Below are 21,301 nucleotides of genomic sequence, written 5' to 3'. Positions count from 1 at the left end.
GCATTTTAAAATTTTGCCCTTATGTACCAGATAGCAAAAGCCCAGCACTCACTTTTATTTTCTTAATCCTACATTATATTCGTATATAAACAGCATATAATAATATTATAATTTGTTTATAGATTAAGCTAAGATTCTTCTAGCCAGGCTTGCAAATTTGGAATTCCTTTGGCTTCAACTAGAGCTTTATTTTAATAAAGATTGGAATTTAATATTTTAGAGTACACCAAATAAAACTTCTCAGTATCTGCTACAGAGGACACAGATCATCATCTGTGTTTCAGGGAAAACAACCATGAATTTGCAGCAGGAACGGTCATTTCCAGTCAAGAACTGAGGGCTTGAAAATGCCTATTTCTAAGGCTAAATTGTTTAATATTATACAGATGTGCCACAGTTCAGTATTGATGTATCGGCAGCTGCTGGGGATTCGATGAATCACAGAATGGTTTGGGTCGGAAGGGACATTAAAGATCACTTAGTTGGGATGGAACTAAATGATCTTTAATGTCCCTTCCGACCCAAACCACCCTGTGATTCTGGGCAGGGACACCTTCCACTACACCAGGTTGCTCCAAGCCCCGTCCAGCCTGGCCTGGAACACTTCCAGGGATGGGGCATCCACAGCTTCTCTGGGAAACCTGTTCCAGTGCCTCACCACCCTCAGTAAAAGGGGTAAAGAATTTCTTACTACTTTCTAATGTAACCCTACTCTCGTTCAGCGCAAAGCCATTCCCCGCTACAAGCCCTTGTAAGAAGCGCCTCCATGTGCCGGCTCCACGCCCTCCCGGTGCAGGAGCCTGGGAAGCGGGCGGGGACGGGAGCGGGGCCGGAGCTGAGGCAGCGGGCCCGTCCCAGCCGCGCTCGCCCGCGCCGCTTTTGGTCCCTCTGGCGGCGCCGTAGCGGCCGGGCCGGGCCGGCGCCTGCGTGGCGCGGGCATCCCGGCTGCCGGGGATTCCTGCTCCCGGTGATTCCTGCTCCCGGTTCCTGCTTCCTGCCCCGCCGCCATGGATTACCGGGCGCTGGTGATGAGCCAGGTCGTGCCCGGGCAGTTCGACGATGCGGACTGCTCGGACAGGTGAGGGCGCGCCGCGGGCCGGGGCTGAGGGCGCTGGGGAGCCGGGCCGGGCGGACACGCGGAGCGGGAGTGGGAGCGGGAGCAGCCCTGGGACTTGCCCGGCAGCGGGGAAGGGAGAGCGGGGGGTGCTGCCCCGCCACGGGAGGAGGTGAGAGGAAAGGCTGCCTGTGTCTCTCGGCTTCCCTTTTCCATGGTGTGTGCTGCTTTGGGACGTACTTGTCGTGGCAGAAAGCCGTGACACGTTATTGACATTACAGAATGGTAGCATCGGTTAGGTTGGAAAAGACCTCTGGGATCATCGAGACCAAGCTGTGACACAACACCACCGTCCCAACTAGACACTGAGTAACAACTCCAGTCTTCCCTTAAACACCTCCAGGAACGGTGACTCCACCACCTCCCTGAGCAATCCATCCCAATGTCTAACCACCCTTGCTGTGAAGAAATTCTTCCAAATTTTCCTGGTGCAACTTTGCAACTTTAGGCCGTGTCCTCTTTTCCTGTCGCCTGTTGTCTGGGGGAAGAGGCCAACCCCCACGTGGCTGGAGCCTCCTCTCAGGGAATTGTAGAGAATGGTAAGGTCCCCCCTGAGCTTTCTTTCCTCCAGGCTAAACATCCCCAGCTCCCTCAGCTGCTCCTCACAGGACTTGTGCTCCAGACCCTTCACCAACTTCATTTCCCTTTTCTAGACCTGATCCAGCACCTGAATAGGTGGCCTCAGAACTGGACTCAGTGAATTAAAACACGGGTGAAAATGTAAAGTCATTTATGAGGGATAAGTGTATTGAATTTTTGGTTACTGTAACAATCATTTTTAGTTATAGAGACATCTGTGTTTCTTTTCAGTGAATCTGTGGAAGACACAGAAGCGTGTAAAGAGGGCGAGGTCCCTGAGAGCTGCCAGCTATGCACGTGTGAAGAAGTTAACGCTGAGGAAGGAGATGGTGATGATGACAACGATGCTGAAGAGGAAGATGAAGACTGGGACTGGGATGATGAGGTGGGAAGACTCACAAAGCGCCACAATGCTGCTGGTGGATGCAATCCACAGGTATGTTGAAGGTTATTCTGTGGGCTTTGAGGGTGCCTGAGAGCGAATGGGGCCAGCCTGGAGGCTTTGTTGTTGTTAGTGTTATATTGGGGGCAAATGCAAGCAGAAATTTTTTCTTCAGAGAATCCCCTTCCTTTGCATCTGTTCCTCTTACTTGCCTTGTGTGTATGTACACTATAGCCCGAGCTGCCTTTGATTTTCTTGTCTCAAACCCTGTTGCTGGATTCTCTGTGTCACTGCAGTTTCCTTCTCTTCCTTACCTTACTCAACTTTTCTTTGCTTACCCTTAAGATGTTCCTTACTTTTTGGTATTTGTCGTCTGTGTTTCTGAGCATCTTCCCCCGCCTTTCTGTTTATTTTTAGACTATCTGTTAGCCATATCCAGGGTGAAACCAGTTCTGTTTTTGACTTAATAGTGAAGAAGGCAAACAAAAATACAAGCATGGGAAATGGAGGGGGGTGCTTGAAGTGAATTAATTTAGCGTATATGGTGTTGGCATAGAAACTCTGGTGTGCAGAATGGAGAGCACTCGTGAAGGTAAGAAGGGTGCTAGTTCTTACATCAGCTGGGGCACTAGAGGTTCAAAACCTCATTTTTCTTACTGCTACCAACTTAGCAGAACAGTTGAGGTAAATCAGAGTTTGATGATCATAGCATAGCATAGCATGTCTGGCAGCACTTGTCCTGGTGATGTATTCTTGCCTTTATCTAGAGGTTTATGCTGTTCAGTGATGGTGAAATCATGTTCAGGTATTAGTTGTGTCTGGGGAGGACTACATGTAAGAAAAGATAGAATCTTGGGAAGTTTTCTCTGTTCATTGCCTCTGCATTTTTTCCCTCTTGATTTATGCCTTGTTTCTGTCTTCTGTTCCTTTTACAGACAGGAAAAAGTGCTGTGTGAGAGACTTGTAGCTTCCTAGACTAAAAAATAACTCTGGTTTGGAGCACTTTTAGAATTTTAACTGGTGTATTACCTGTATTTTCTTTTCTTGATTTAAGTAAAATCTGGTGTTAATCCATGTCTTTTTCCTTATATCCCATGTGGTTTTTATCTTACAGCTTTAGGCATAGGCATTTGAGATTACTTTTCCAATGAAATGGTTTGAATTTCAAAGGGCTGTGTACAGAATGTGACTTATGTTAACAAATCCTTTATTTCAGGCAAATAGACAGACCCCTAATTGCTCTTCAGCAAAACTGTCAACCCCTGCAGGCAAGGTTTTAAGAAAATTTGAACACAAAATCAATTTAGGTGAGTATAATTGCACTGCTGTCTGTTATTTTAAACAGTTACCACTCTGTGGCATTCTCAGACTAATTGTGCTTATGTTAAACCAGAACTCACTGGGAATGGGTGAGTTAACCTTTGCTAGAGAGTTTAAAAATGGCTTTTGAGTACTTGAAGTTGCCTTTAGTCTCCAAGAACTGGCTGTCATACCCCCCTCTCTCTCCACCTTCAGCACCACATGGTTGTTTTGTTGGGGTTTTTTCTTACCCCTTGACTTCTCCAGGCAACCTGAAGTCTTTCTTCCCTAGATTCCTTTTAGGAAAACGCTGTTTGGAGGGAGGATATCGGCTCTCTGTTGTGATGTTGGTGATTCCCACAGCTGCGCTTTCTAGACAAATGCAGTAGTCCCCTGTAGTATTGGGGGGGTACATTATGCAGCAATTCTCTCCCAGGGGCAGAGCTCCTGTGCTAAGTGAAGAGGCTGCTGTCCCAGCTGGAGTGGTTTGATTTTTACCCTGAGATGGAGATGACTGCTCAGCACAGCCTGTCAGGACCAGGGTAGCTGTGATTGGCACCTTCTGACAGGGTAGAGATCAGAGGTTGGGTTTTCCTTTATAACAAAGTGGTGCTAGGGTGAAGGCTGCTGGTGTTTGTGGCCAAATACAGCAGCTTTTATACATTTAGCATTTAATCAAACACCATTTAAATGCAATGTTGAAGACAATCTGGTAGGCTGTTGTTTATTGTGTTAAGAAAAGTGGCATTTGATTGTTTTAAGAGAAGAACAGACAAATTTATTGGTGAGATGTTATCCAGAAGGCATTACTGGTATAACATTTCCAAGTCTCTGGAATTGTCTCACTCATCTGTTTTGTTACCTTATAGTCCTGCCCTGAAATGTAAACAAAGTGCTGGGTTAACCCTGGTGTGTAGGAAACTTCTTTGGGTTTTGGGGTTTTGTTTTTTTTCATTGCTTCTTATGTGTTTTTCAGATAAGCTAAATTTTGATGACTCTGTTATAAACAGAGTCACAGAAAAGTCTAGGCAGAAGGAAGCAGACATGTGAGTATTACTTATGCTTCTGTTTTCACTTAAATACTTTAAACCCAGAAGTATAGTGCTTATTTCCTTGTTTAAATATGTTTGTTAAGAAAAATGAAGTTCAGAAGTGGTCTACATGCAGTTTGCCCTTTGGTCTTCCATTTTTTGTTTTCCAAATCAGTTTTTAGAATCATCCCAAAGTTTTGATTCTTTTGTCACTGGTAGCACATCTGATTGTGTTGATGTAGTATAGTAAGGCAGAAGTGATGGGTGTCATTCCCCTAGAAAAGACCCTTTTTTTCTAAACATAAATCCTTAAACCACTGAGCTAAAAAGGTGTTGAAGGAAAGTTCCTCCTGATGATTTGGTGGTGGAAAAGTATTTCTTCTTAAGAATTTTATTTTGCCTGCAGCTTATAGCCCTAAGTTGTAAAGAGAGATATGGTTTTCTTCTGAATGAGCATGATTCAGAAAAAGCAGGAAGGTCATCTATAAAAGTGAAGGTCTCTGATGTTAATGCTGGTGGTAGTTTGTTGATTTTATTTCCTTTCCATCCCTCTGTCTGCAGGAGAAACCTTTGGTTTTGTATGAGCTGAAAGCCTTACTTCTTAAGGCTGTCATCTTAACCTTTGGCACAGGATGGCACAGTTTGCTCTGTCAAAGTACCCAGCCCATATGTGGGATTGTAACATTTTATTTTCACTTCTGCTAGGTACCGAGTCAAAGACAAGTCAGACAGAGCAACAGTAGAACAGGTAAGGCCTTTGTTCATCAAAATTCCCTTTTGACCAGAGCAAATAGTGTAGAATTTTGGAATCAATGAAAAAGCAGTTAAAAGCAAGAACAGAGTTTTGGAATTCTCTCTCTTGTTATGCTGAAGAGACCTGTTGTTTCTTTCTTTCTTTGTTTCGCATATGAAAGTTAACTTTGGTTCCATAAACATTTTAGAGCTCATTTTTGTGTTTAACATTGTGATTTGTTTATATGTGTAATGCAGAATTCCATCTTAAGCTTTTATTGAATTCCAAAGAGCAAGAAAAAATGATGAGTTTGCATTTTTTCTTCTTTAGCAAAACTGAATTATTACTGGGCTGAGCCCACATGGCTGTCCTATCTCAGTTATGTTATCTGTATCCCAAGAAATATCTTACTTTAAAACGTTTAATGCAGCTATGGGTGGGACATTATTTGTTTGTCTCTTCTAGAGTTAGGTTGAAGACATATGCTTAATTTAAAAAGAGAAAAAAAATTGAAGAAAAAGTGAAATATCATTCTAGATTCATGGTAAAATTCTGAGTTGTTATTATTATTATTATATATTCAGATTATTATTTGATCCTTGAGAACAGTCTGATGCCCAGGGGCCTTTCATATGATAGTAGGAATGGGCATTATTTTTTTTTTTTCTGTGCTGACTTTTCTGTATTAAATTTGAGGTGTTGGACCCAAGGACCCGAATCATTCTGTTCAAGATGCTCTCTAGAGGTATTATATCAGAAATCAATGGCTGCATCAGCACAGGGAAAGAAGTAAGTTTTATTGCAAATAATGTAGTAGGCTTTTTTTTTTTAGCCAGCTGGGTGAAAGTTTATGATGCTCAGAAAATGTAGTGAAATACTTGGGCTTAGTTCTACATATTTTGTGCTTCTTGATTGGTAAGAAGTCATCTTAAGAAAAAAATATTTATGGTAAAGGAAACCAATTTTCCCAAGTATGAAAGATTTCTGAGAATGCCTTAATATTATCATAAATTTGTGGATATTGTTAATTGCATCTTTCAACAAAAATTTTAGCAAAGTTATGTATACCCATAGTATTAAATAGTGCCTAAAGAACCATACAAACCCAGATAATTCCAATTAAAGACATACTTCTGTCCTGTGTAGAGGTGAAAACATGAGACATTTGGGTGATGCTTTAGGCCTGAACAGTGCACAGGCTCAAGTTAACCCTTCACACAAGGGCTTGTTTCAGTCGCCCAAGTGTTCATGAGGCAGAGTTTTCTTGTGCAATGTTGATTTAATTTTGAGGGCATTGTTGCACCACTGCCCCATCTTATGTACTTCCTGTAAGTTGCCCTTCATGGAAAAAGGATTGCCCTGGTGTGCAGTCTCCTTCAGCTGGGTGCCACACAGGGGCTGGGGTGGGATCAGCCCTTTTCCAGGTGTCAGAATGAGAAGAAGAGAGAAGACTATGTTGTTTTAAAGAGCTTTTCTTTAATGTTATTTCTTCCCTTTTTAATCTAATAGGCCAATGTATATCATGCCAGTACTGCGAATGGGGAGAACAGAGCAATAAAGATTTACAAAACCTCTATTCTGATGTTTAAAGATCGGGATAAGTATGTGAGTGGTGAATTCAGGTGAGTTTGACTTCTGCAGCGTTTTGCTTGGGAAGAGGGATTGTTTTGACAGGTGTTAAAATAACTAGTACTCATGCTGTGTTGATAGACTAAGAGTCCCTGTTGTCTTTTATTTTTTTTATTTAAAGATTTCGTCATGGATACTGCAAAGGCAACCCAAGAAAAATGGTGAAGACATGGGCCGAAAAAGAAATGAGGAATTTAATAAGGTGATTCTTCCAGTTTTTATTTCATCATGCAGAGGTTACAAAAACTTTTAAGTTTAGAGGAGATGCTCTCTCTGTGGCTACCACTGCCCTATCAGGTCTCTGGAGTGTTCAGGAAAGTGTCTTAAGCTTCATTATAGGAGAGAAACAAAAGGGGAGGGAAGAATAAAGATCTTCTTTTGTTTTCCTGCTAACACTCAAAGCTCTTCAGTGTCTGAACTCTGTCTGACATGACTGAACAACAAGGAGAAGCTAGAAATAGCTGCTGCTGAGCAGCAACACACTGTGTGATATGGGTTAATCTAGGATTAACCTGAACTGTCTAAAGATTCTTTGACACGGGAATGCTTAGAAAAAAGGGTCAGAATGGTTGTGGCTTTTTGTGTGCATTTCCTAGTTCTTCACAAGGGAAAGTTTCCTGAGCTCTCACTGTGTTATGTTCTAAGCTGCAGAGCTCCTTTATGCACTGGTGCAAAGCAAATAGAGTTTGGTTTTATTTTTTTTTTTTTTTTGGCTTTGTTCCTGTGTTTCAGGTTGAATACAGCCCAGATACCTTGCCCAGAGCCAATTATGCTAAGGAGTCATGTGCTTGTCATGGGCTTTATTGGTAAAGGTGATAGGTAAGTATTCTTAGAAAATATTTTTTTAATTTGGTTTTTTTTTTTTGTTTTTTGTTTTTTTTTTGTTTGTTTGTTTGTTTGTTTGTTTTTTTTTTGTTTTTTGTTTGTTTTTTTTTTTTTTTTAATTTAGTAATAGCTTTTCCCAAAGGTTTATGAAAACCAGCCAAACCAACCATCTGAATTTACCTACAGTTACTTTAGGGCTGTAAAGTTAACATGTGCATGTGATCTGTGGAATGGTCCCAGACATTTGTCAGCTACTACTGCAAGCAATCAGTGTGATTCTGAAGCCTCAGTTGTGTGCAAAACGAATTCATAAAGTGGCTTAACCAGAGATTAATGCTGGAAAGGGGCTTGCTAATCATACATGAAGATAGTTTATTGTTTTGTAGTTGCTGACATTAATGTAGCATGGTCCAAATTAGCTCCTGTTGAAAATAGAGCTTCAGAATCTCAGGCAAGCATGTAGCAAGGTTTTGCTCCCCTTCCTGCTGGCTCCTTGCTCTTGGTTGCTCATCCTGATTTGCTTGACATACTCGTGGAGTGAAAGATTCAGGCACAGCAATTAAAGCATTTGCAGCTGGTGTGAAAAAGGAAAAAGTATTTAGTTTCTATTTAGTTTTAGCTATATTTTTAGTTTCTGGGGTTTTTTTTTGTTTTTTTTTAATTTCAAGGCCTGCTCCTCTGCTGAAGAATGCTCAGTTGTCTGACTCCAAAGTCCGGGAGCTGTACCTGCAGATCATCCAGTACATGAGAAGAATGTACCAAGATGCCAGACTTGTTCACGCAGATCTCAGTGAATTTAATATGCTGTATGTTTTTAATCCTTGCTCTGAATTGTGACATCTAAGATGTATGCATTGGCAGCCTCTGTGTGAGAGTACTGATGTACCTTTCAGCGAGGGCGTGGTCCCTGTTGTTACTGGGTTTTGTAACTTTCCTAATTAATTATGTTGCTTTTAGCCCAGATCTGAGCTTTCTCAGTTAAAAAACGCCAACAGGCAAACAAACAAAAGAAACCATAAAATAAGAAAGAAAGAAAAGTTAAAAGACACAACAAAATCACCTCACAAAACCCCCTCACAACTAGAAAAAAACCCATCAACTCTGGCAAAAACTAGTAAGGTATCATTTTTATGTCAGGTATTTTATATTAGTTAGGTATCATTTCACTGCCATATTTTTATAACTTGTTTCTTGTTTTATTTCTTTTTCATGCACCTCTCTGCTTTTTTTTTGTTCATGAGCAGACTGTTTATAAAAAAGGTTTAATTATACAGCTTGTATAGAGAGGGAGAGGATTGACTAAAAAAAGCCACCCTGGCCCTCACAGGCAAGGCATATGCTGGAGAAAGAAGATTTTTTTTTTTACTGGTTCTTAAGTTTGAGGCATGCTCTGTTCCCTGCCCCTCAGTATCTGGTGGAGTTGGTGCAGCCCTGTGTGGGGTTTCCTTGCAGGTACCATGGAGGGGACGTGTACATCATTGACGTGTCTCAGTCCGTGGAGCACGACCACCCGCACGCGCTGGAGTTCCTGCGCAAGGATTGTGCCAACGTTAACGGTGAGGGGGCTGCACTCCAGCCCTTGTTCTGACACCTGGTTTTTTTAGCAGGGGGGACTCAGTTCACCACATGTTTTTTCAGGTGTAACTGACTGTAGAAAATGTCAAAATTGCATTAAAATACTTCCTCTCCTATGTTCTTGTGACTTCCTCAGGGAGCAGTGTGCTGTGCTGAGTTCAGAGTAGTGCAGCTTATTTTGCTAGAAATCATCTCTCTTAAATGAGTGCCATGACTGAATCTCTGAGTTAGGACGGATTTAAGATCACTCCCAGTCTGCAGCAGTGCCCACTCTAATCTTCGCTTCCCTTACTTAAAAAAAATACTGTGCAGACATACTGATGTGTTGCCTTCTGTGAGCTGAATCCACATCTGGGATTCCTCAGCTGGCAAGATGTTTCTGTGTGTTATAAAGTTCCCTGCACTAAGGGCAGCTGAGAGGATTGAGGCATAGAGTAATTAATTAGAGATGTTATCACTTGTCATAGCATTTTGATAAGTTTAATGGTGTTTTTCTCTTGAGAATTTGGTCTCCATGTGTGAATTTATATGTTGTGTAACAGATACACACCTCCTGGTAGGGTGTGTCCCTGAGGACGAAAAAAATCTCTTTATAGGCTGCTTTTGTCTCCCCTTTCTTTTCACATTGACTTTTTTCTTATTTTACACAGGCTCTTGAAAGTCTGGCACATAATTAGGAAAGAACTGTGTGCATGCTGTATGTTTGTTGATATCCAGTTTGCTACTTTTTCCTTATTCCTTTTCAGTTCATGCATTTCTAGTAACTCCCTTCCGTCTCAGCTAGTCATACCCTTGCTCTTTATTCGTGTCTTATGTGCTCCTCTCCCTAGATATTCTAGTGTCTCAGTGAGTTGCAGTGGTTTTGGTGTTGTTTTGTTTTCTGTCACTGTAGCTTTCTCTGTCTAAATCTACAGAGACTCTAAGAAACACCTGGTTCTGCTCTAGGTGTGATCTCTGCCGAGATTTGTGGTTCAGTGAGCACGGAGAGGTGCCTCCAAACTAAGTGCTTCTCTAATCCTTCTATGATTAATTTCTCACAGTGAGAGATCTTCTGGGAATTTTAGTAGGAAATACTTGTTGAACAGTCCTCAGTGTCACTTGCTGCTGTTTTTCAGAACAGAAGTGCAGCCTATGAATTTGGTCATAACTGATTTAAGAAAGCAATTCTGAGTGTAGTAGTGAGGAAGATTCTAGGACATCAATGTGTCTTCCCTTTTGGGTGGATCATAATGTACTGTATTTCAGTGGCCACTTGTTTCTCTCTGGCAAAAGTTTGAGGTCTCCATTCCTTATTTGAAATACTTTTTTTTTTTATGTTAGTCATTGCAAATACTACACACGTCTTGAATTCTTTACTTCTTAACCCATATTCCATTAAGTCAGCATCTTGCTGAAATTGATTTGGCTTTTATATTTATGCAGTTTTTCTCCTTTTAGTGTTTGTTGCATCTGGGAGATGAACAGTTTTATTTCAGATGACCAAGAATCATCTGGTAACTAAACTCCATATGATGTAGAATGTGCTGCTGAGACTTCCCCAAGTCATCAGAGTTGCTGGCTTGCTGGAACTGTCACTTTAACATCCAAGCTGTGTACGTTAGATGGAATTACTAATGGGTTTTGTCTCTCCCATGTTTCCTGGCAGACTTTTTCCAGAAGCACAATGTTGCAGTGATGACAGTGAGGGAGCTGTTTGAATTTATTACGGATCCTTCTATCACAAGTGAAAACATTGATGACTACCTGTCTAAGGTAAGACCTCATGGCCTTGTTACTGAGTAAGAGGACAGTAAAATCAGATCTAGTTCAAGCTCCAACATCTCATTTATTCTACATCCTAAGGAAGCAAGCACATGACGTTGTGCTAGTGCTTCAAAAATGCATAGAGGTCTTTTCCATTTATACCATTGTAGGGTGACACTGCTTTCCTTGCATGTTGTCACAGAAAGTGTCTTGGACATATTTTATGAAAAATCCTTTTGCTAGGATCTTTTCTCCTGAGAAGCTGAGAGGCCTCAGAAATGAAATGTAAACAATAATTATCTGCTGCTGTGGAATGCAACAGGTGCATCTTTGATTGGTCTCATGTGGTTGTTTTTAATTAATGGCCAATCACAGTCCAGCTGTCTCAGACTGTCTGGTCAGTCACAAGATTTTATTATTCCATTCCATTTCTTTCCTTGCTAGCCTTTTGATGAAATCCTCTCTTCTATTTTTTTAGTATAGTTTTAATATATAATTTTCTTTTAATATAATATAAATAATAAAATAATAAATCAGCCTTCTGAAACATGGAGTCAAGACTCTCATCTCTTCCCTCGTCCTGGGACCCCTGTGAACACCACTACAAGAAAGTCTGTCCAATCATGAAGACTCAAATGTCTGTTTGAAGTGCTGTAAGAACCAGGATGCTTTAAGCTAGCTCTTTCTTTCTGGCAAGGAGGAGCTCTGCAGAAATATAACCGTGCTTATGTGTAGGGTGGTGTTGTATGTCCTGTAGCCGTGCTGGCCTGCCGCGGTTTGGTCTGGGGGGAGGAGCTGCACGAGTGTTTTTCCTGCTGGTACGGCCCTGATCTGCAGCTGTCCGTGTGCTTCGCAGCTGGGCTGGTCACCATTAGGTGTCGCTGAAGGCATTCCCACAGGGACTGCTGGAGTGCCTGTGAGTGACGGTGGAGCACAGGGAGAAACACAGATGGGAATAGTTGGATGTGATTCTAAAGAATGATAACTTTTTTTGTAATGTTTTGTATTTCTTTAGGCGATGGAAATAGCATCGAAAAGAACAGAAGAGGAAAGATCCAGTCAAGATAAAGTGGATGAGGAAGTGAGGATTTCTGTTCCTGCTGTGAAATTAATGTTAACCTTACCTCTTCTAAACACTGAAAAATGTTGTGTTTTCTTTGGAAAAATGTACAGTTGATGATAAACAAAACATTGTTTCTGATGCTGAGATATCTTGACCTAGTTGAGATGTGAAGTATTAAGGGGTGCCATGTGTAAAGGCTGACAGCAATAAGCTGTTAGAAGGCAAATATTCTATTTCCAAAACCAGTTTGTTTGCTGACATGTGTGTCTCTTGATGTATCTTCCAGTTCAGGTTTAGTTAACAAAAAACCTGAGTAGAGATCTGATTGTGCCAGTGGTTTTGGACCAGTGATACAGAAGCAGGCTATTTGGTTAAGTGCATTGACCAAATTGCCTATCTAGCTCCCCTCCCAGTTTACTTTAGTTCTTCCACTGCTTTTACTTTAAGTGAAGCCATCTCAAGTCCATAACAGAAAGCTGTTCATGTTCTGGAAATGTTTGATGTAAAGATACAACCATTTCTATCTTAGTCTTAACTATCTGTTCCAGAAGAGTGTAAAAACAAAACCAACAACCAACAAAAGCCTCTTATCTTGTGGGTCAGTACAACTTGATTTATTCAAGACTTTTTTGTCTTGGAGCTCAGCAGGTTTCTCTAACTGCTTCAGGCTTTGCCAAGGAAAGATGTATTTTGTTTCCCAGTATAGCCTCAGCATAAACCTATTGAGGTGTAGAGTCAGATTCTAGTGTTTGGTTGTACATCTTGTACATCAAAGTACATCTTTTGCAAGCAAGTTACTCCTTTGTTTATATGAGGTACTGATCTGTAAGAGAGGTGGTTTCATAAAATTTAAGTTCAGTTCATTTGTCCTAGACTTTCCATGTGACCATGGCTAATTTGTGCCACTTTCCTTGCAAAAGAGTAGAGCTGAGTAAGGGCAGCTGTGTGGAAGTGGGGAACTGTGCTTTGTGCACAGCTCTCAGATGAGCAGTGATGATCATGAAGGGTACTGAATCTGTACTGGGATTGAACTGATACCATGAAACACAGAAGCAAAACATTTCTCTGATCTGGTGGGGTTGTAAGCTTGCTGAAAGACTGTTTCAGATGTGACAAACTCTAAGTAGGTTATTGATACTGCAGTTAGTTTTTATTGTACTGTACTGCTGCAAGGACCTTTTTTGAGTTGTACTGTAGGTTGAAGTGGGTGTTGTTACATGAAAAGATTTAGGTTGTAGCAGTGCATTTCAATGGAGTTGATTCCTGAAGGCATTATAAACATTACAATAAAAGCATTAGAAAAATTCTTAGGACACAAAACCTTAGGATTTAAATAGGCTAAGAGGTGGTTGGAGAATTTTATAAGTGGGCTGGTGTGAGTCAGGCTGAGGAAGGAGCCTTCTTAGTTGTGATCTACCAATAATGTCTAGGTTGCACATTAAGCCTGCCCCTGCAAAAAATAACCAAACAAAAAACAACTCTGTAGTTTAAATGGTAGGGGATGATTGCTATGTTCATTTGCTTTTTCTCTGTGATTATTCTCCTAAGGATGCATAATTAGGAGAGAAGAACATCATGACACTGTATGTAAATTAGTAAGTCTGTGTTTCCCTTCACTGTGCTAGGTATTTAAGAAGGCCTACATACCTCGAACTCTGACTGAAGTTAAAAACTATGAGAGGGATGTGGACATAATGATGAAATTGAAAGAAGAGGATATGGCATTGAATGTTCAGCAAGATAATGTGAGTAGACATGCTGAGGCCCTGCAAAAGAGAGAGAGGGAATATGAATTCTTCTTACTGGACACTGTTAGCAACAAATAAAAACAGAAGCGTTGCTACCAAGGTGTGAAATACTAAATCTATACCATACTTTAAAATTGTCTGGTTAGTGCTTAATGCTAACATTGTGGATTTTACCCTGGTCTTTATTTCTTTAAATTTATTTTTAGATAGTAATTCTCTCTGGGCATAAAGAATTAAGATATAATTTGATAATGTAATTTCTTCCTCTCTCCCTTGGAGCAGATTCTCTACCAGACTGTGACAGGACTGAAGAAGGATTTGTCTGGTGTTCAGAAGGTGAGAGGGTCTTTTTGAAATCCTTAATTTTAGCCATTTTCAGAAAAGTGCTTACAGGTGGTTCAGAGAATGCCTGGTCCTGCAGCTGACACCATGAAAGAAGCCTTTGTGTGCAGAGTGACCATTTGTGTCAGGGTGTGTCTGCAAAACACAGAATTTGCTTCCGTGCACTGTGGCTGATGATGGGTTGCTTGAGAATGAAACTAATTAAAATCCTTGCTGTGGCCATGATCTCTAAAGTTAAGGTGTCAATGAGGGAAAGTGTTTTCTGATTATGGAAAATGTAATTGATTTAAACTGTTGCATGACTGCAAGTTTTGATATGTTTCTGATATCAGATTTAATATCAGATATGTTGATATGATAGGGTATCTGTTGTAATATTGCATAAAGAACAGTCCTCCAGTATAAGCCATAAAATATTATGTCTTACTGTGTTTGAAGTACTTGACAGTGACACTTCTGTAAAGTAGATTGGATGAGAAGTTGGATACAGATCACTTGGAGCCATGTCATTCAAGGCAGAAGCCCTGTGTGGATTCCCCCTCCTTACTTTGTGAATATTCTCTAACAGTGGTGTAGACTCTTGATTTAAAATGGAAATATAAATATGGATGGGATTGGGCTGTAGCACAGTCTCCAGGCTTGTTTAAGAATAAGTGAGTATTCAGTGCAGATATTTGTGTTTGCAATATAGAATACATAGAGTGCCCCCAAGGTAGATCTGGGTATGATCCAAGGATAATTAAAAATAGGCTTCCACATATGTTAGCAAATTGCTGTTTAACTTAGGGAAATTGGTTTGGGAGTGCAAATAACAGCTGTGCTTTGAGCCCTGACCTAAAAGAATCTGTGGTGTACATTCTAGATTCCTTTTTCTTAGTTTGACTTAACCTACTTTTCATTCTTTATCTTGAAACTCAGTGAGGGCTGTGGTAAGGGAGATAGCATCAGATTGCTCAAGGGCTTCTTTGCAACAGATTCTGTTTTCTTTTTTGTGAGTATATATATACATTGTGCATGTGTATGTGCGTGTGCTGCCATTAGGTTTCTTGGTTTTGATTTGATGTAATTCTTGATATATCTTGCAGATTCCTGCACTCCTTGAAGAGGCTGACAATTCAGAAACAGACTCTGATGATGATGGTGGTGGCAGCTCAGAGGATTCTGATTTGGGCTGTAAAGAATCTGTACATCCCAAAGATAAACCTGCTGAAGTTAGCATGGACAAAAAGGTCAGCTGGCCAGGAACTGTTTATTCTTTCCCACCTTTGCTTATATGACACAAAAATATTCAAACTTAGTGACTCTTGCTTCTTCCTGTCTCAAACAAGCTGTGGACCTTTCCTGTTGTGGAGAACAAGAGCAGAGGCAGTTAATTTCATTGGGGATGCTTTATTAAAGGTGCTTTTATGTAGAGCAGTGTGCAACACAGCTCTCTGTAGCTTAGGCAAAGCTGGAAGAGAGAGCTCTACAGGGAATTACACAAAGGGCTACACAAAGTAGAATTCAGTGAAGCCTGGGCAGCTTTTCAGTCCCTCTGGCTACTCTTCCAGGCTTTGGTGCTCAGGTTTGTGGCTGTGGTCCCTGATAAACCTCCTTATGCCCAGACAGCTGAGACCACTTGATCTGTAGAGCTGGAGATTTGGTGACAGTGTTTGTACCACAGTGCTTTTGCAGTACCATTAGTACAGGCTGCCTAGCTTTCCTGTGGGCAAGAGATGTAATGCAGTCCAGCAGAGGGATTATGGTTAGGGTCTGGGGTTTGGGTTTTCTTTGAGGTTTCATTTTCTAAACTGTGGAACAATATGCTTAGTTTTGGTGAGGCTCTCCTGCAGAGTATCACTCATGAGTGAGAGCCTTTTGGCAGCCTTTAGGTGCTGTGGAAAAAAAAATAATTAAAAAACAGGGTGAAACTTGCAGGCTTAAGGGGTTCAAGGTTTGGGACATGGCATTTTAGGTTTTTCTTCCTAGAAAAGGTAAGATTATATATTTCATATCTGTCAAATAAAAATGCAGCACTCCACTACACACTGCCAGTCTAGAGCTGCTGCCTTTTAGATGTGAAAGAGGGAAGTCTTGGCCACTTCTCATCTGATAGCTTTTCATGGACTTCTTTTTGTGTGAGGTGATGGTTTTTTGTAACTTGTGTTTAGCTGTAACTGATTAGCAGCAATTACTTCTACCTACTCCTTCCACTTTGCTGACTTTTTGTTTTCTGGTTGAGTCTTGTCCCTTCTGTCTGGCACAGACTTGGTGTGTTGCAGTAGCATGGCGTTCTTTCCTGCCAGTCCTGCTGGTGATCAGCTTGCTCTCTCAGCACTTACTGGATCAATATTTTGATACATGACACATACAAACAGATACTATAGTAGCTCTGTGGGTAGCAGAAAATGTAGACCAGACAACCTGTTGTAATCTTAGGTGTAAATAGTGTGAGTTAAGAGTGCCTCTTGTTCACTTTCTTCAAAGGTTGCATGAAACTCAGGTTCTAACTAGTTTGTCATTACCAATGTGCAGGTCTGGGCTTCACCCCCAACCTCTATCTCCTTTTTCCTATCCCCTCATAATTTCTATTGATTTTAAAAACTTCTTTATCTTGATAAACCTTATTTTTATGTCATGTGTTAATTAACTTGTTATGTAACAATTGATTGACTCGTTTAAAATTCTTCATTCCCTTCTGGCTTTAAATGAATGGTGTTTGATTCCTTATAGGAAAGGAAAAAGATGGTCAAAGAAGCCCAAAGAGAAAAGAGAAAAACCAAAATCCCAAAGCATGTGAAGAAGAGGAAAGAAAAAACTGCAAAAATGAAGAAAGGCAAATAAAACCTTCTTTGGCTCAGAGAAAGGGATGATGTGTTGTGGATTAGTCAGCCACCATCTTTTTTTCTTTAATAAAAAATTAAAAATCCTTTATTTATGTACATACAGTGTAAACTGTGAGGGTGTTTTTTGTTAATAACATGGTGTAGTTGTTTGAACAGAGTGTATGACACAGGTTTCTTGATGGGAAAGACTGAATCTAATATTTGTGCCTGCTAAAATTCTTTATCTATGCAGGTTTGACTTTTTTGCTAAACTCACACTTATTTGTTCCTGTGTTCTAACTCTCCATGCCTTCTTCACAGTATGGGAGCAAACTGAGCTCTGCAGGCTCTCACAGTCCCCTGGGATAACCCTGCAGGCATTGTGCCTTTGCTGCCTCCCTGTGCTTGCACCTCCATTGATGGCCAAGTGCCCACGTGGCTGCAATCCCCAGTTTGACCTTCACAGCCTCTCTGGTGCCTTTGGCTAGAAATCTCGTAAGAGGAACCCATCAGGGCTTCCAGATCTCTCTCTCTCTCCCTCTGCTCCCTTTCTCCATCCACACAGGGGTTGATAGCACTCTCACATACAGTGCTCATGTACATGTAGACACTATTACTGGAGCAAGCAGGACTGGTATTTTCTTAGCAAATGGGGATGTTTATTGGGGCACTGAGATGAAATATATGCATTTTGGAAACTGGTATTACATTAGGTGCAAGAGAGGACCCAGCCTCCAACTTGGAAGTGAAGGAAGGAGGACTTGCACGATCCGTATCCAGAGGTGAGGGAGTACTGGTGATTCTCATGACACCAAGGGCTTAGATGCTGCCAAGAAGCATGGACACCTTATTTCCTGCCTGTGTACAGATGTATGCAGGGTGAGGTGGCCTCGGTGATGGCTGCCCTGATCCTGGCTGGTTGTGTTCATCAGTGCAGTGCTGAAGGTGACTGAAGCAGTAACAGCTTTGTACACTTTGTCCTTGAAGTCCCATTGGATTGGGGATTCTCCCTGCTGACCAACAGGGCTGTGGTGTGCCCATCTGCCTTGATTCATGAAGATAGAGCACTAGGAAGTGGGTGTAGGGCCTGAGAGTTGTGGATGGAGTGGGGAATTGTGTCTGAGTTGTTGCCTTTCCCCAGGAACAAGTTGTGCCGTGGGCAGACCCCGGTGTTTTTAGTGAAGTGGGCATAAGTGACTGTGAAGCTGTGTGTGCTTTATTTTGTGCAACTCAGCAGCGGATGACTCCACCAGGAAACTGGTCCGTGGCTGATCAGTGTGAGTGGGGGTTGTCAGACGCAAGAGACAGCCACCTTCTCTTTGAGTCTGGCTGCTCTGAAGGCAGGGATGGGTGCTGGTTCCTGGCAAAGAGCCTGGAAGCCCCAGAGACAGAGCATGTCCCACGGGGTGGTGTTTACCTCCTTTACCTGAGGAGACACTTCAGAGAAAGGAGGTTGCTCTCATCTGTGCTTGAGGGAAGAGGAAATGTTCCAGCCCACATAACCGTGTCTTCCCTCCAGGCCATGCACCACAGCCTTATCAAGTTTGCCTGGCTCTAGCTGTCCTGTAGCAGGATCCTGGCTCTGTCATTTTGGACTGGAACCTTGCTCACAGTGATGTGCAGCAGGACTGTCTGTGCAGGATGTTCAAAGCATGAGCTGCCTGCCTCAGGTGTTTGCTGGAGGACAGGTGTACCCAGTTGGGTGTTGGCAGGGGACCTGAGGTGAAGCACAGCCAGAAAAGCCCATGTGCAGTGCAAATGGCCTGGGGGGGCTGCTGCAGTGGATGTGTGCTTGTCACAGGTGGGCTGTGAGTGCAGTTCATGTGTCCTGGCCACTGCAGGCCTGACAGGTACTAACTAAAGTGAGGCAGTCCACAGGGATGGGTTGGTGGGGAGCTTTTTGGGCCAGAGCAATGAGATGAAGCATCTTCCTGGAGATCTCTGAAGCGTTCTGCAACCGTTCTCTTGCTACACATAACTACCAAAAGGCAGCAGTCTCGTTGGGTGTGGGGAGGATGAGGATGGGATGGCATGACTTTGTATCCTGTGCTAAAGAAAAAGCTCCAGAGTATCACAGAGGCTCAGTTAACCCCATTTTCTCCCCAGAGATGAGGATCCTAGAAGGCCCAATCTCTTTATCATGGCAGCATATTTTTGCTGGGCCCTGCTGCTGGCACCTGTGCAGACAGAGTATTACCATATATTTCCATGTATAAAAGCAAGGGGGACAAAACCAGCTCTAAGCTAATGCTTCCCCTTTATTTTCCATAATTTTCCTCCTACTCCCTCTTCCTCCACACCCCAAGATTGTACTTGCTGGTAGGGCTCTTGGGTCTCTTGTGGGCCATTGCAAGAATCTCCATGGTGGAGCTCACCTCATGTCACAGCACCAGCAGACAGAGCCTGGAGAGGGGGCTGTGGAGTCCTGGTGGGCTGTGGAGCCAGGAGATGACCCTGAGATGTCCCAGCACCAGTGAGACTGAACTGTGCAGGTGTGATACCTGCCCCTAAGACTGAGAATTCCCTTCTGCTGACTGCAAACATGTTCCTCCTCTGCTCACTGGGTGTTCCAATGTCAAAGTGGAGCACTCAGATTCCTATTTTTCCCCTTTTGAATGAGAACATCTTTACCGAGGCCGTGCCATAAACTCTCTTGCTTTGTCACTGAGGCTTTGGGAATGTTTCTGCAAGCAGGGCTTTTGATAACTGTCTGGTGTGTTTTTCAAAGCACAACTGTTTTGTTTTCTGTCTTCTCTGAAAATGGATTGGAGTCCAGTTCTGTCAGGCAATCAAAAGGAATTTTTACAGCTGCAAAAGCAGAACTTTCAACTACTTTGATACTCCTTTCTGGCATAAAGTAGTGGAGGAGGATTAGCTTTAAAAAGGCTTTATGCAGAGGGCAGGCTGTGGGTGGGTTTTGGCAGAATGCTGCCTGTGGGGTTTACACCAGTGTGGGTGAGAATGAGCTTGAAATTAGCTGTCTAATCTGAGATGCTGTTATTTTTTACTAGTACTAGTCTAGTACTAGTACTAGTACTAGTACTACTACTACTATTATTATTATTATTATTATTATTATTATTATTATTATTATTATTATTACTAAAATACTTCTTTAGAACAGGCTGAGCATGTGAAAGACATCAAATTCTCAAGCACAGGTCAGATGCTTGGAAAAATGCATTTCTGGGAATTTGAGGCCAGAAGATTTAGTGACATTAGAAAGCTTAAGTATGTAGAGTGGGAATACTTACAACTCTTTTATCAGAGATAAAAATGTCCAAAAGCAATTTATCTCATCTTCCAGGGCCTTTCCAAGTAGTCCTGTCTTTGTAGTCATTCACTGGGATTCAGGGGGAGAGGACTGGAAGGAGATACTGCTAAATAATATATGTTAAATTCCAAAGAGGTTCATTAGTGAGGTGGTGGAGTTTTTTTGGTGGGAATTAGCTCCCCACTCCCCTGAAGTTCTGCAGTGCTGTAAGGCTGGTTTGCACTCTGAGCAGTTGGTACCAGGCCTCCTCTCAGGGCTGGTATTAATTTGTTGCTTTTTCCACATTATATATTTTATTATATGTAGCAGTAGAAGTATTGGAAGGTGGAGTTTTGTAGATTTGGTTTCCCCGTGACGAAGCCTGTAAAACCAGCTTTGTAAGGATACGTCTGCTCAGAGGGATTCGATTTCCATGCTGAAATATTTTGATTAAACAATGCAACAGCGCTGTTTGCTGCATGCTTGCTTTTGGCCTGTGTGCTCAGGCAAGGCTCTCACCTGGGGTGCTTTGAGACACAAAAGAAGCAAGGCTGACATTTTCTGGGGATCAATGCATCCTACAGATTTTGGTCACAGGTAGAGGTGGAGCTGATGATGAAGAGCTGTGAGGGCTGGATTTCAGGATACCAGGTTAACTCAGAAAGCTAACTCAGAATTTATTTCGAGCTTTCTAGGGCATCGCTGGAAAAATAAACACATAACTTAATGACTCGTTGTTTTTACAGTTGTAATTTTTGTCCTTCTGAACTGCTAGTAAACTTTCAAAGCAAAAATGCCGACCCTTAGCCTCAGCATCTCGTTACTTTTCTGGTCTTGACATAACCTCATGTTCCTTGTGCTAATCTCCGTGTCCTCTAGAGGGAGAAGTAAGTTCGTGCTCAGACTGTTGGAAAGTGCCAAGGCTCCTTTATTATGTTTCAATCATCTACATACTTTAAATTTTGATGGAGTTGTACTTGCACCTTGATGGAGTTGTACTTGCACCTAGATGTTATTTGGGGGTTTTTTCCTCCTGAATTTGTAGTTCTCGGACAAAGTTTTATATCTTGAGGACATAGGAGCATAATTTATTCTGGGCCAGGCCAGGCCTGTAACAATGGTATTGATGCTGGGTTTAGGAAGAGGTTCTAGATGGCAAACACCAAGGAGAATTCCTTCCC

At 41.9% G+C, this 21,301-nt stretch overlaps 1 protein-coding gene across 1 annotated transcript; it reads left to right on the top strand.

Moving 5' to 3' along the window:
• The first annotated feature begins 931 nt into the window (after window positions 1-931).
• RIOK1 (RIO kinase 1) lies at window positions 932-16,976 on the top strand. Its single transcript, XM_058037990.1, has 17 exons — window positions 932-1,078; window positions 1,925-2,129; window positions 3,292-3,382; window positions 4,351-4,420; window positions 5,111-5,153; window positions 5,835-5,927; window positions 6,648-6,760; window positions 6,889-6,969; window positions 7,500-7,586; window positions 8,261-8,398; window positions 9,045-9,148; window positions 10,813-10,919; window positions 11,926-11,991; window positions 13,599-13,718; window positions 14,004-14,057; window positions 15,149-15,292; window positions 16,776-16,976. Exons 1-17 carry the CDS (start codon window positions 1,008-1,010, stop codon window positions 16,884-16,886), a joined length of 1,698 nt encoding a protein of 565 aa, XP_057893973.1. The 5' UTR covers window positions 932-1,007; the 3' UTR covers window positions 16,887-16,976.
• Window positions 16,977-21,301: the final 4,325 nt, after the last annotated feature.

The sequence above is a fragment of the Melospiza georgiana genome, chromosome 1 (assembly GCF_028018845.1).
Source record: "Melospiza georgiana isolate bMelGeo1 chromosome 1, bMelGeo1.pri, whole genome shotgun sequence".
In the NCBI taxonomy this organism is placed as follows: domain Eukaryota; kingdom Metazoa; phylum Chordata; class Aves; order Passeriformes; family Passerellidae; genus Melospiza; species Melospiza georgiana.
The sequence above is the reverse complement of the archived record's forward strand: the minus strand, read 5'-3'. Positions and strand labels throughout refer to the sequence as shown.

Excerpts from the sequence above, each read along its gene's own strand:
- RIOK1 (XM_058037990.1), top strand. The coding sequence starts at position 1,008 with ATGGATTACCGGGCGCTGGTGATGAGCCAGGTCGTGCCCGGGCAGTTC. Across the intron at positions 2,130-3,291 it reads CTGGTGGATGCAATCCACAG|GCAAATAGACAGACCCCTAA; the intron begins GTATGTTGAAGG and ends CCTTTATTTCAG. Across the intron at positions 14,058-15,148 it reads ATTTGTCTGGTGTTCAGAAG|ATTCCTGCACTCCTTGAAGA; the intron begins GTGAGAGGGTCT and ends TATATCTTGCAG.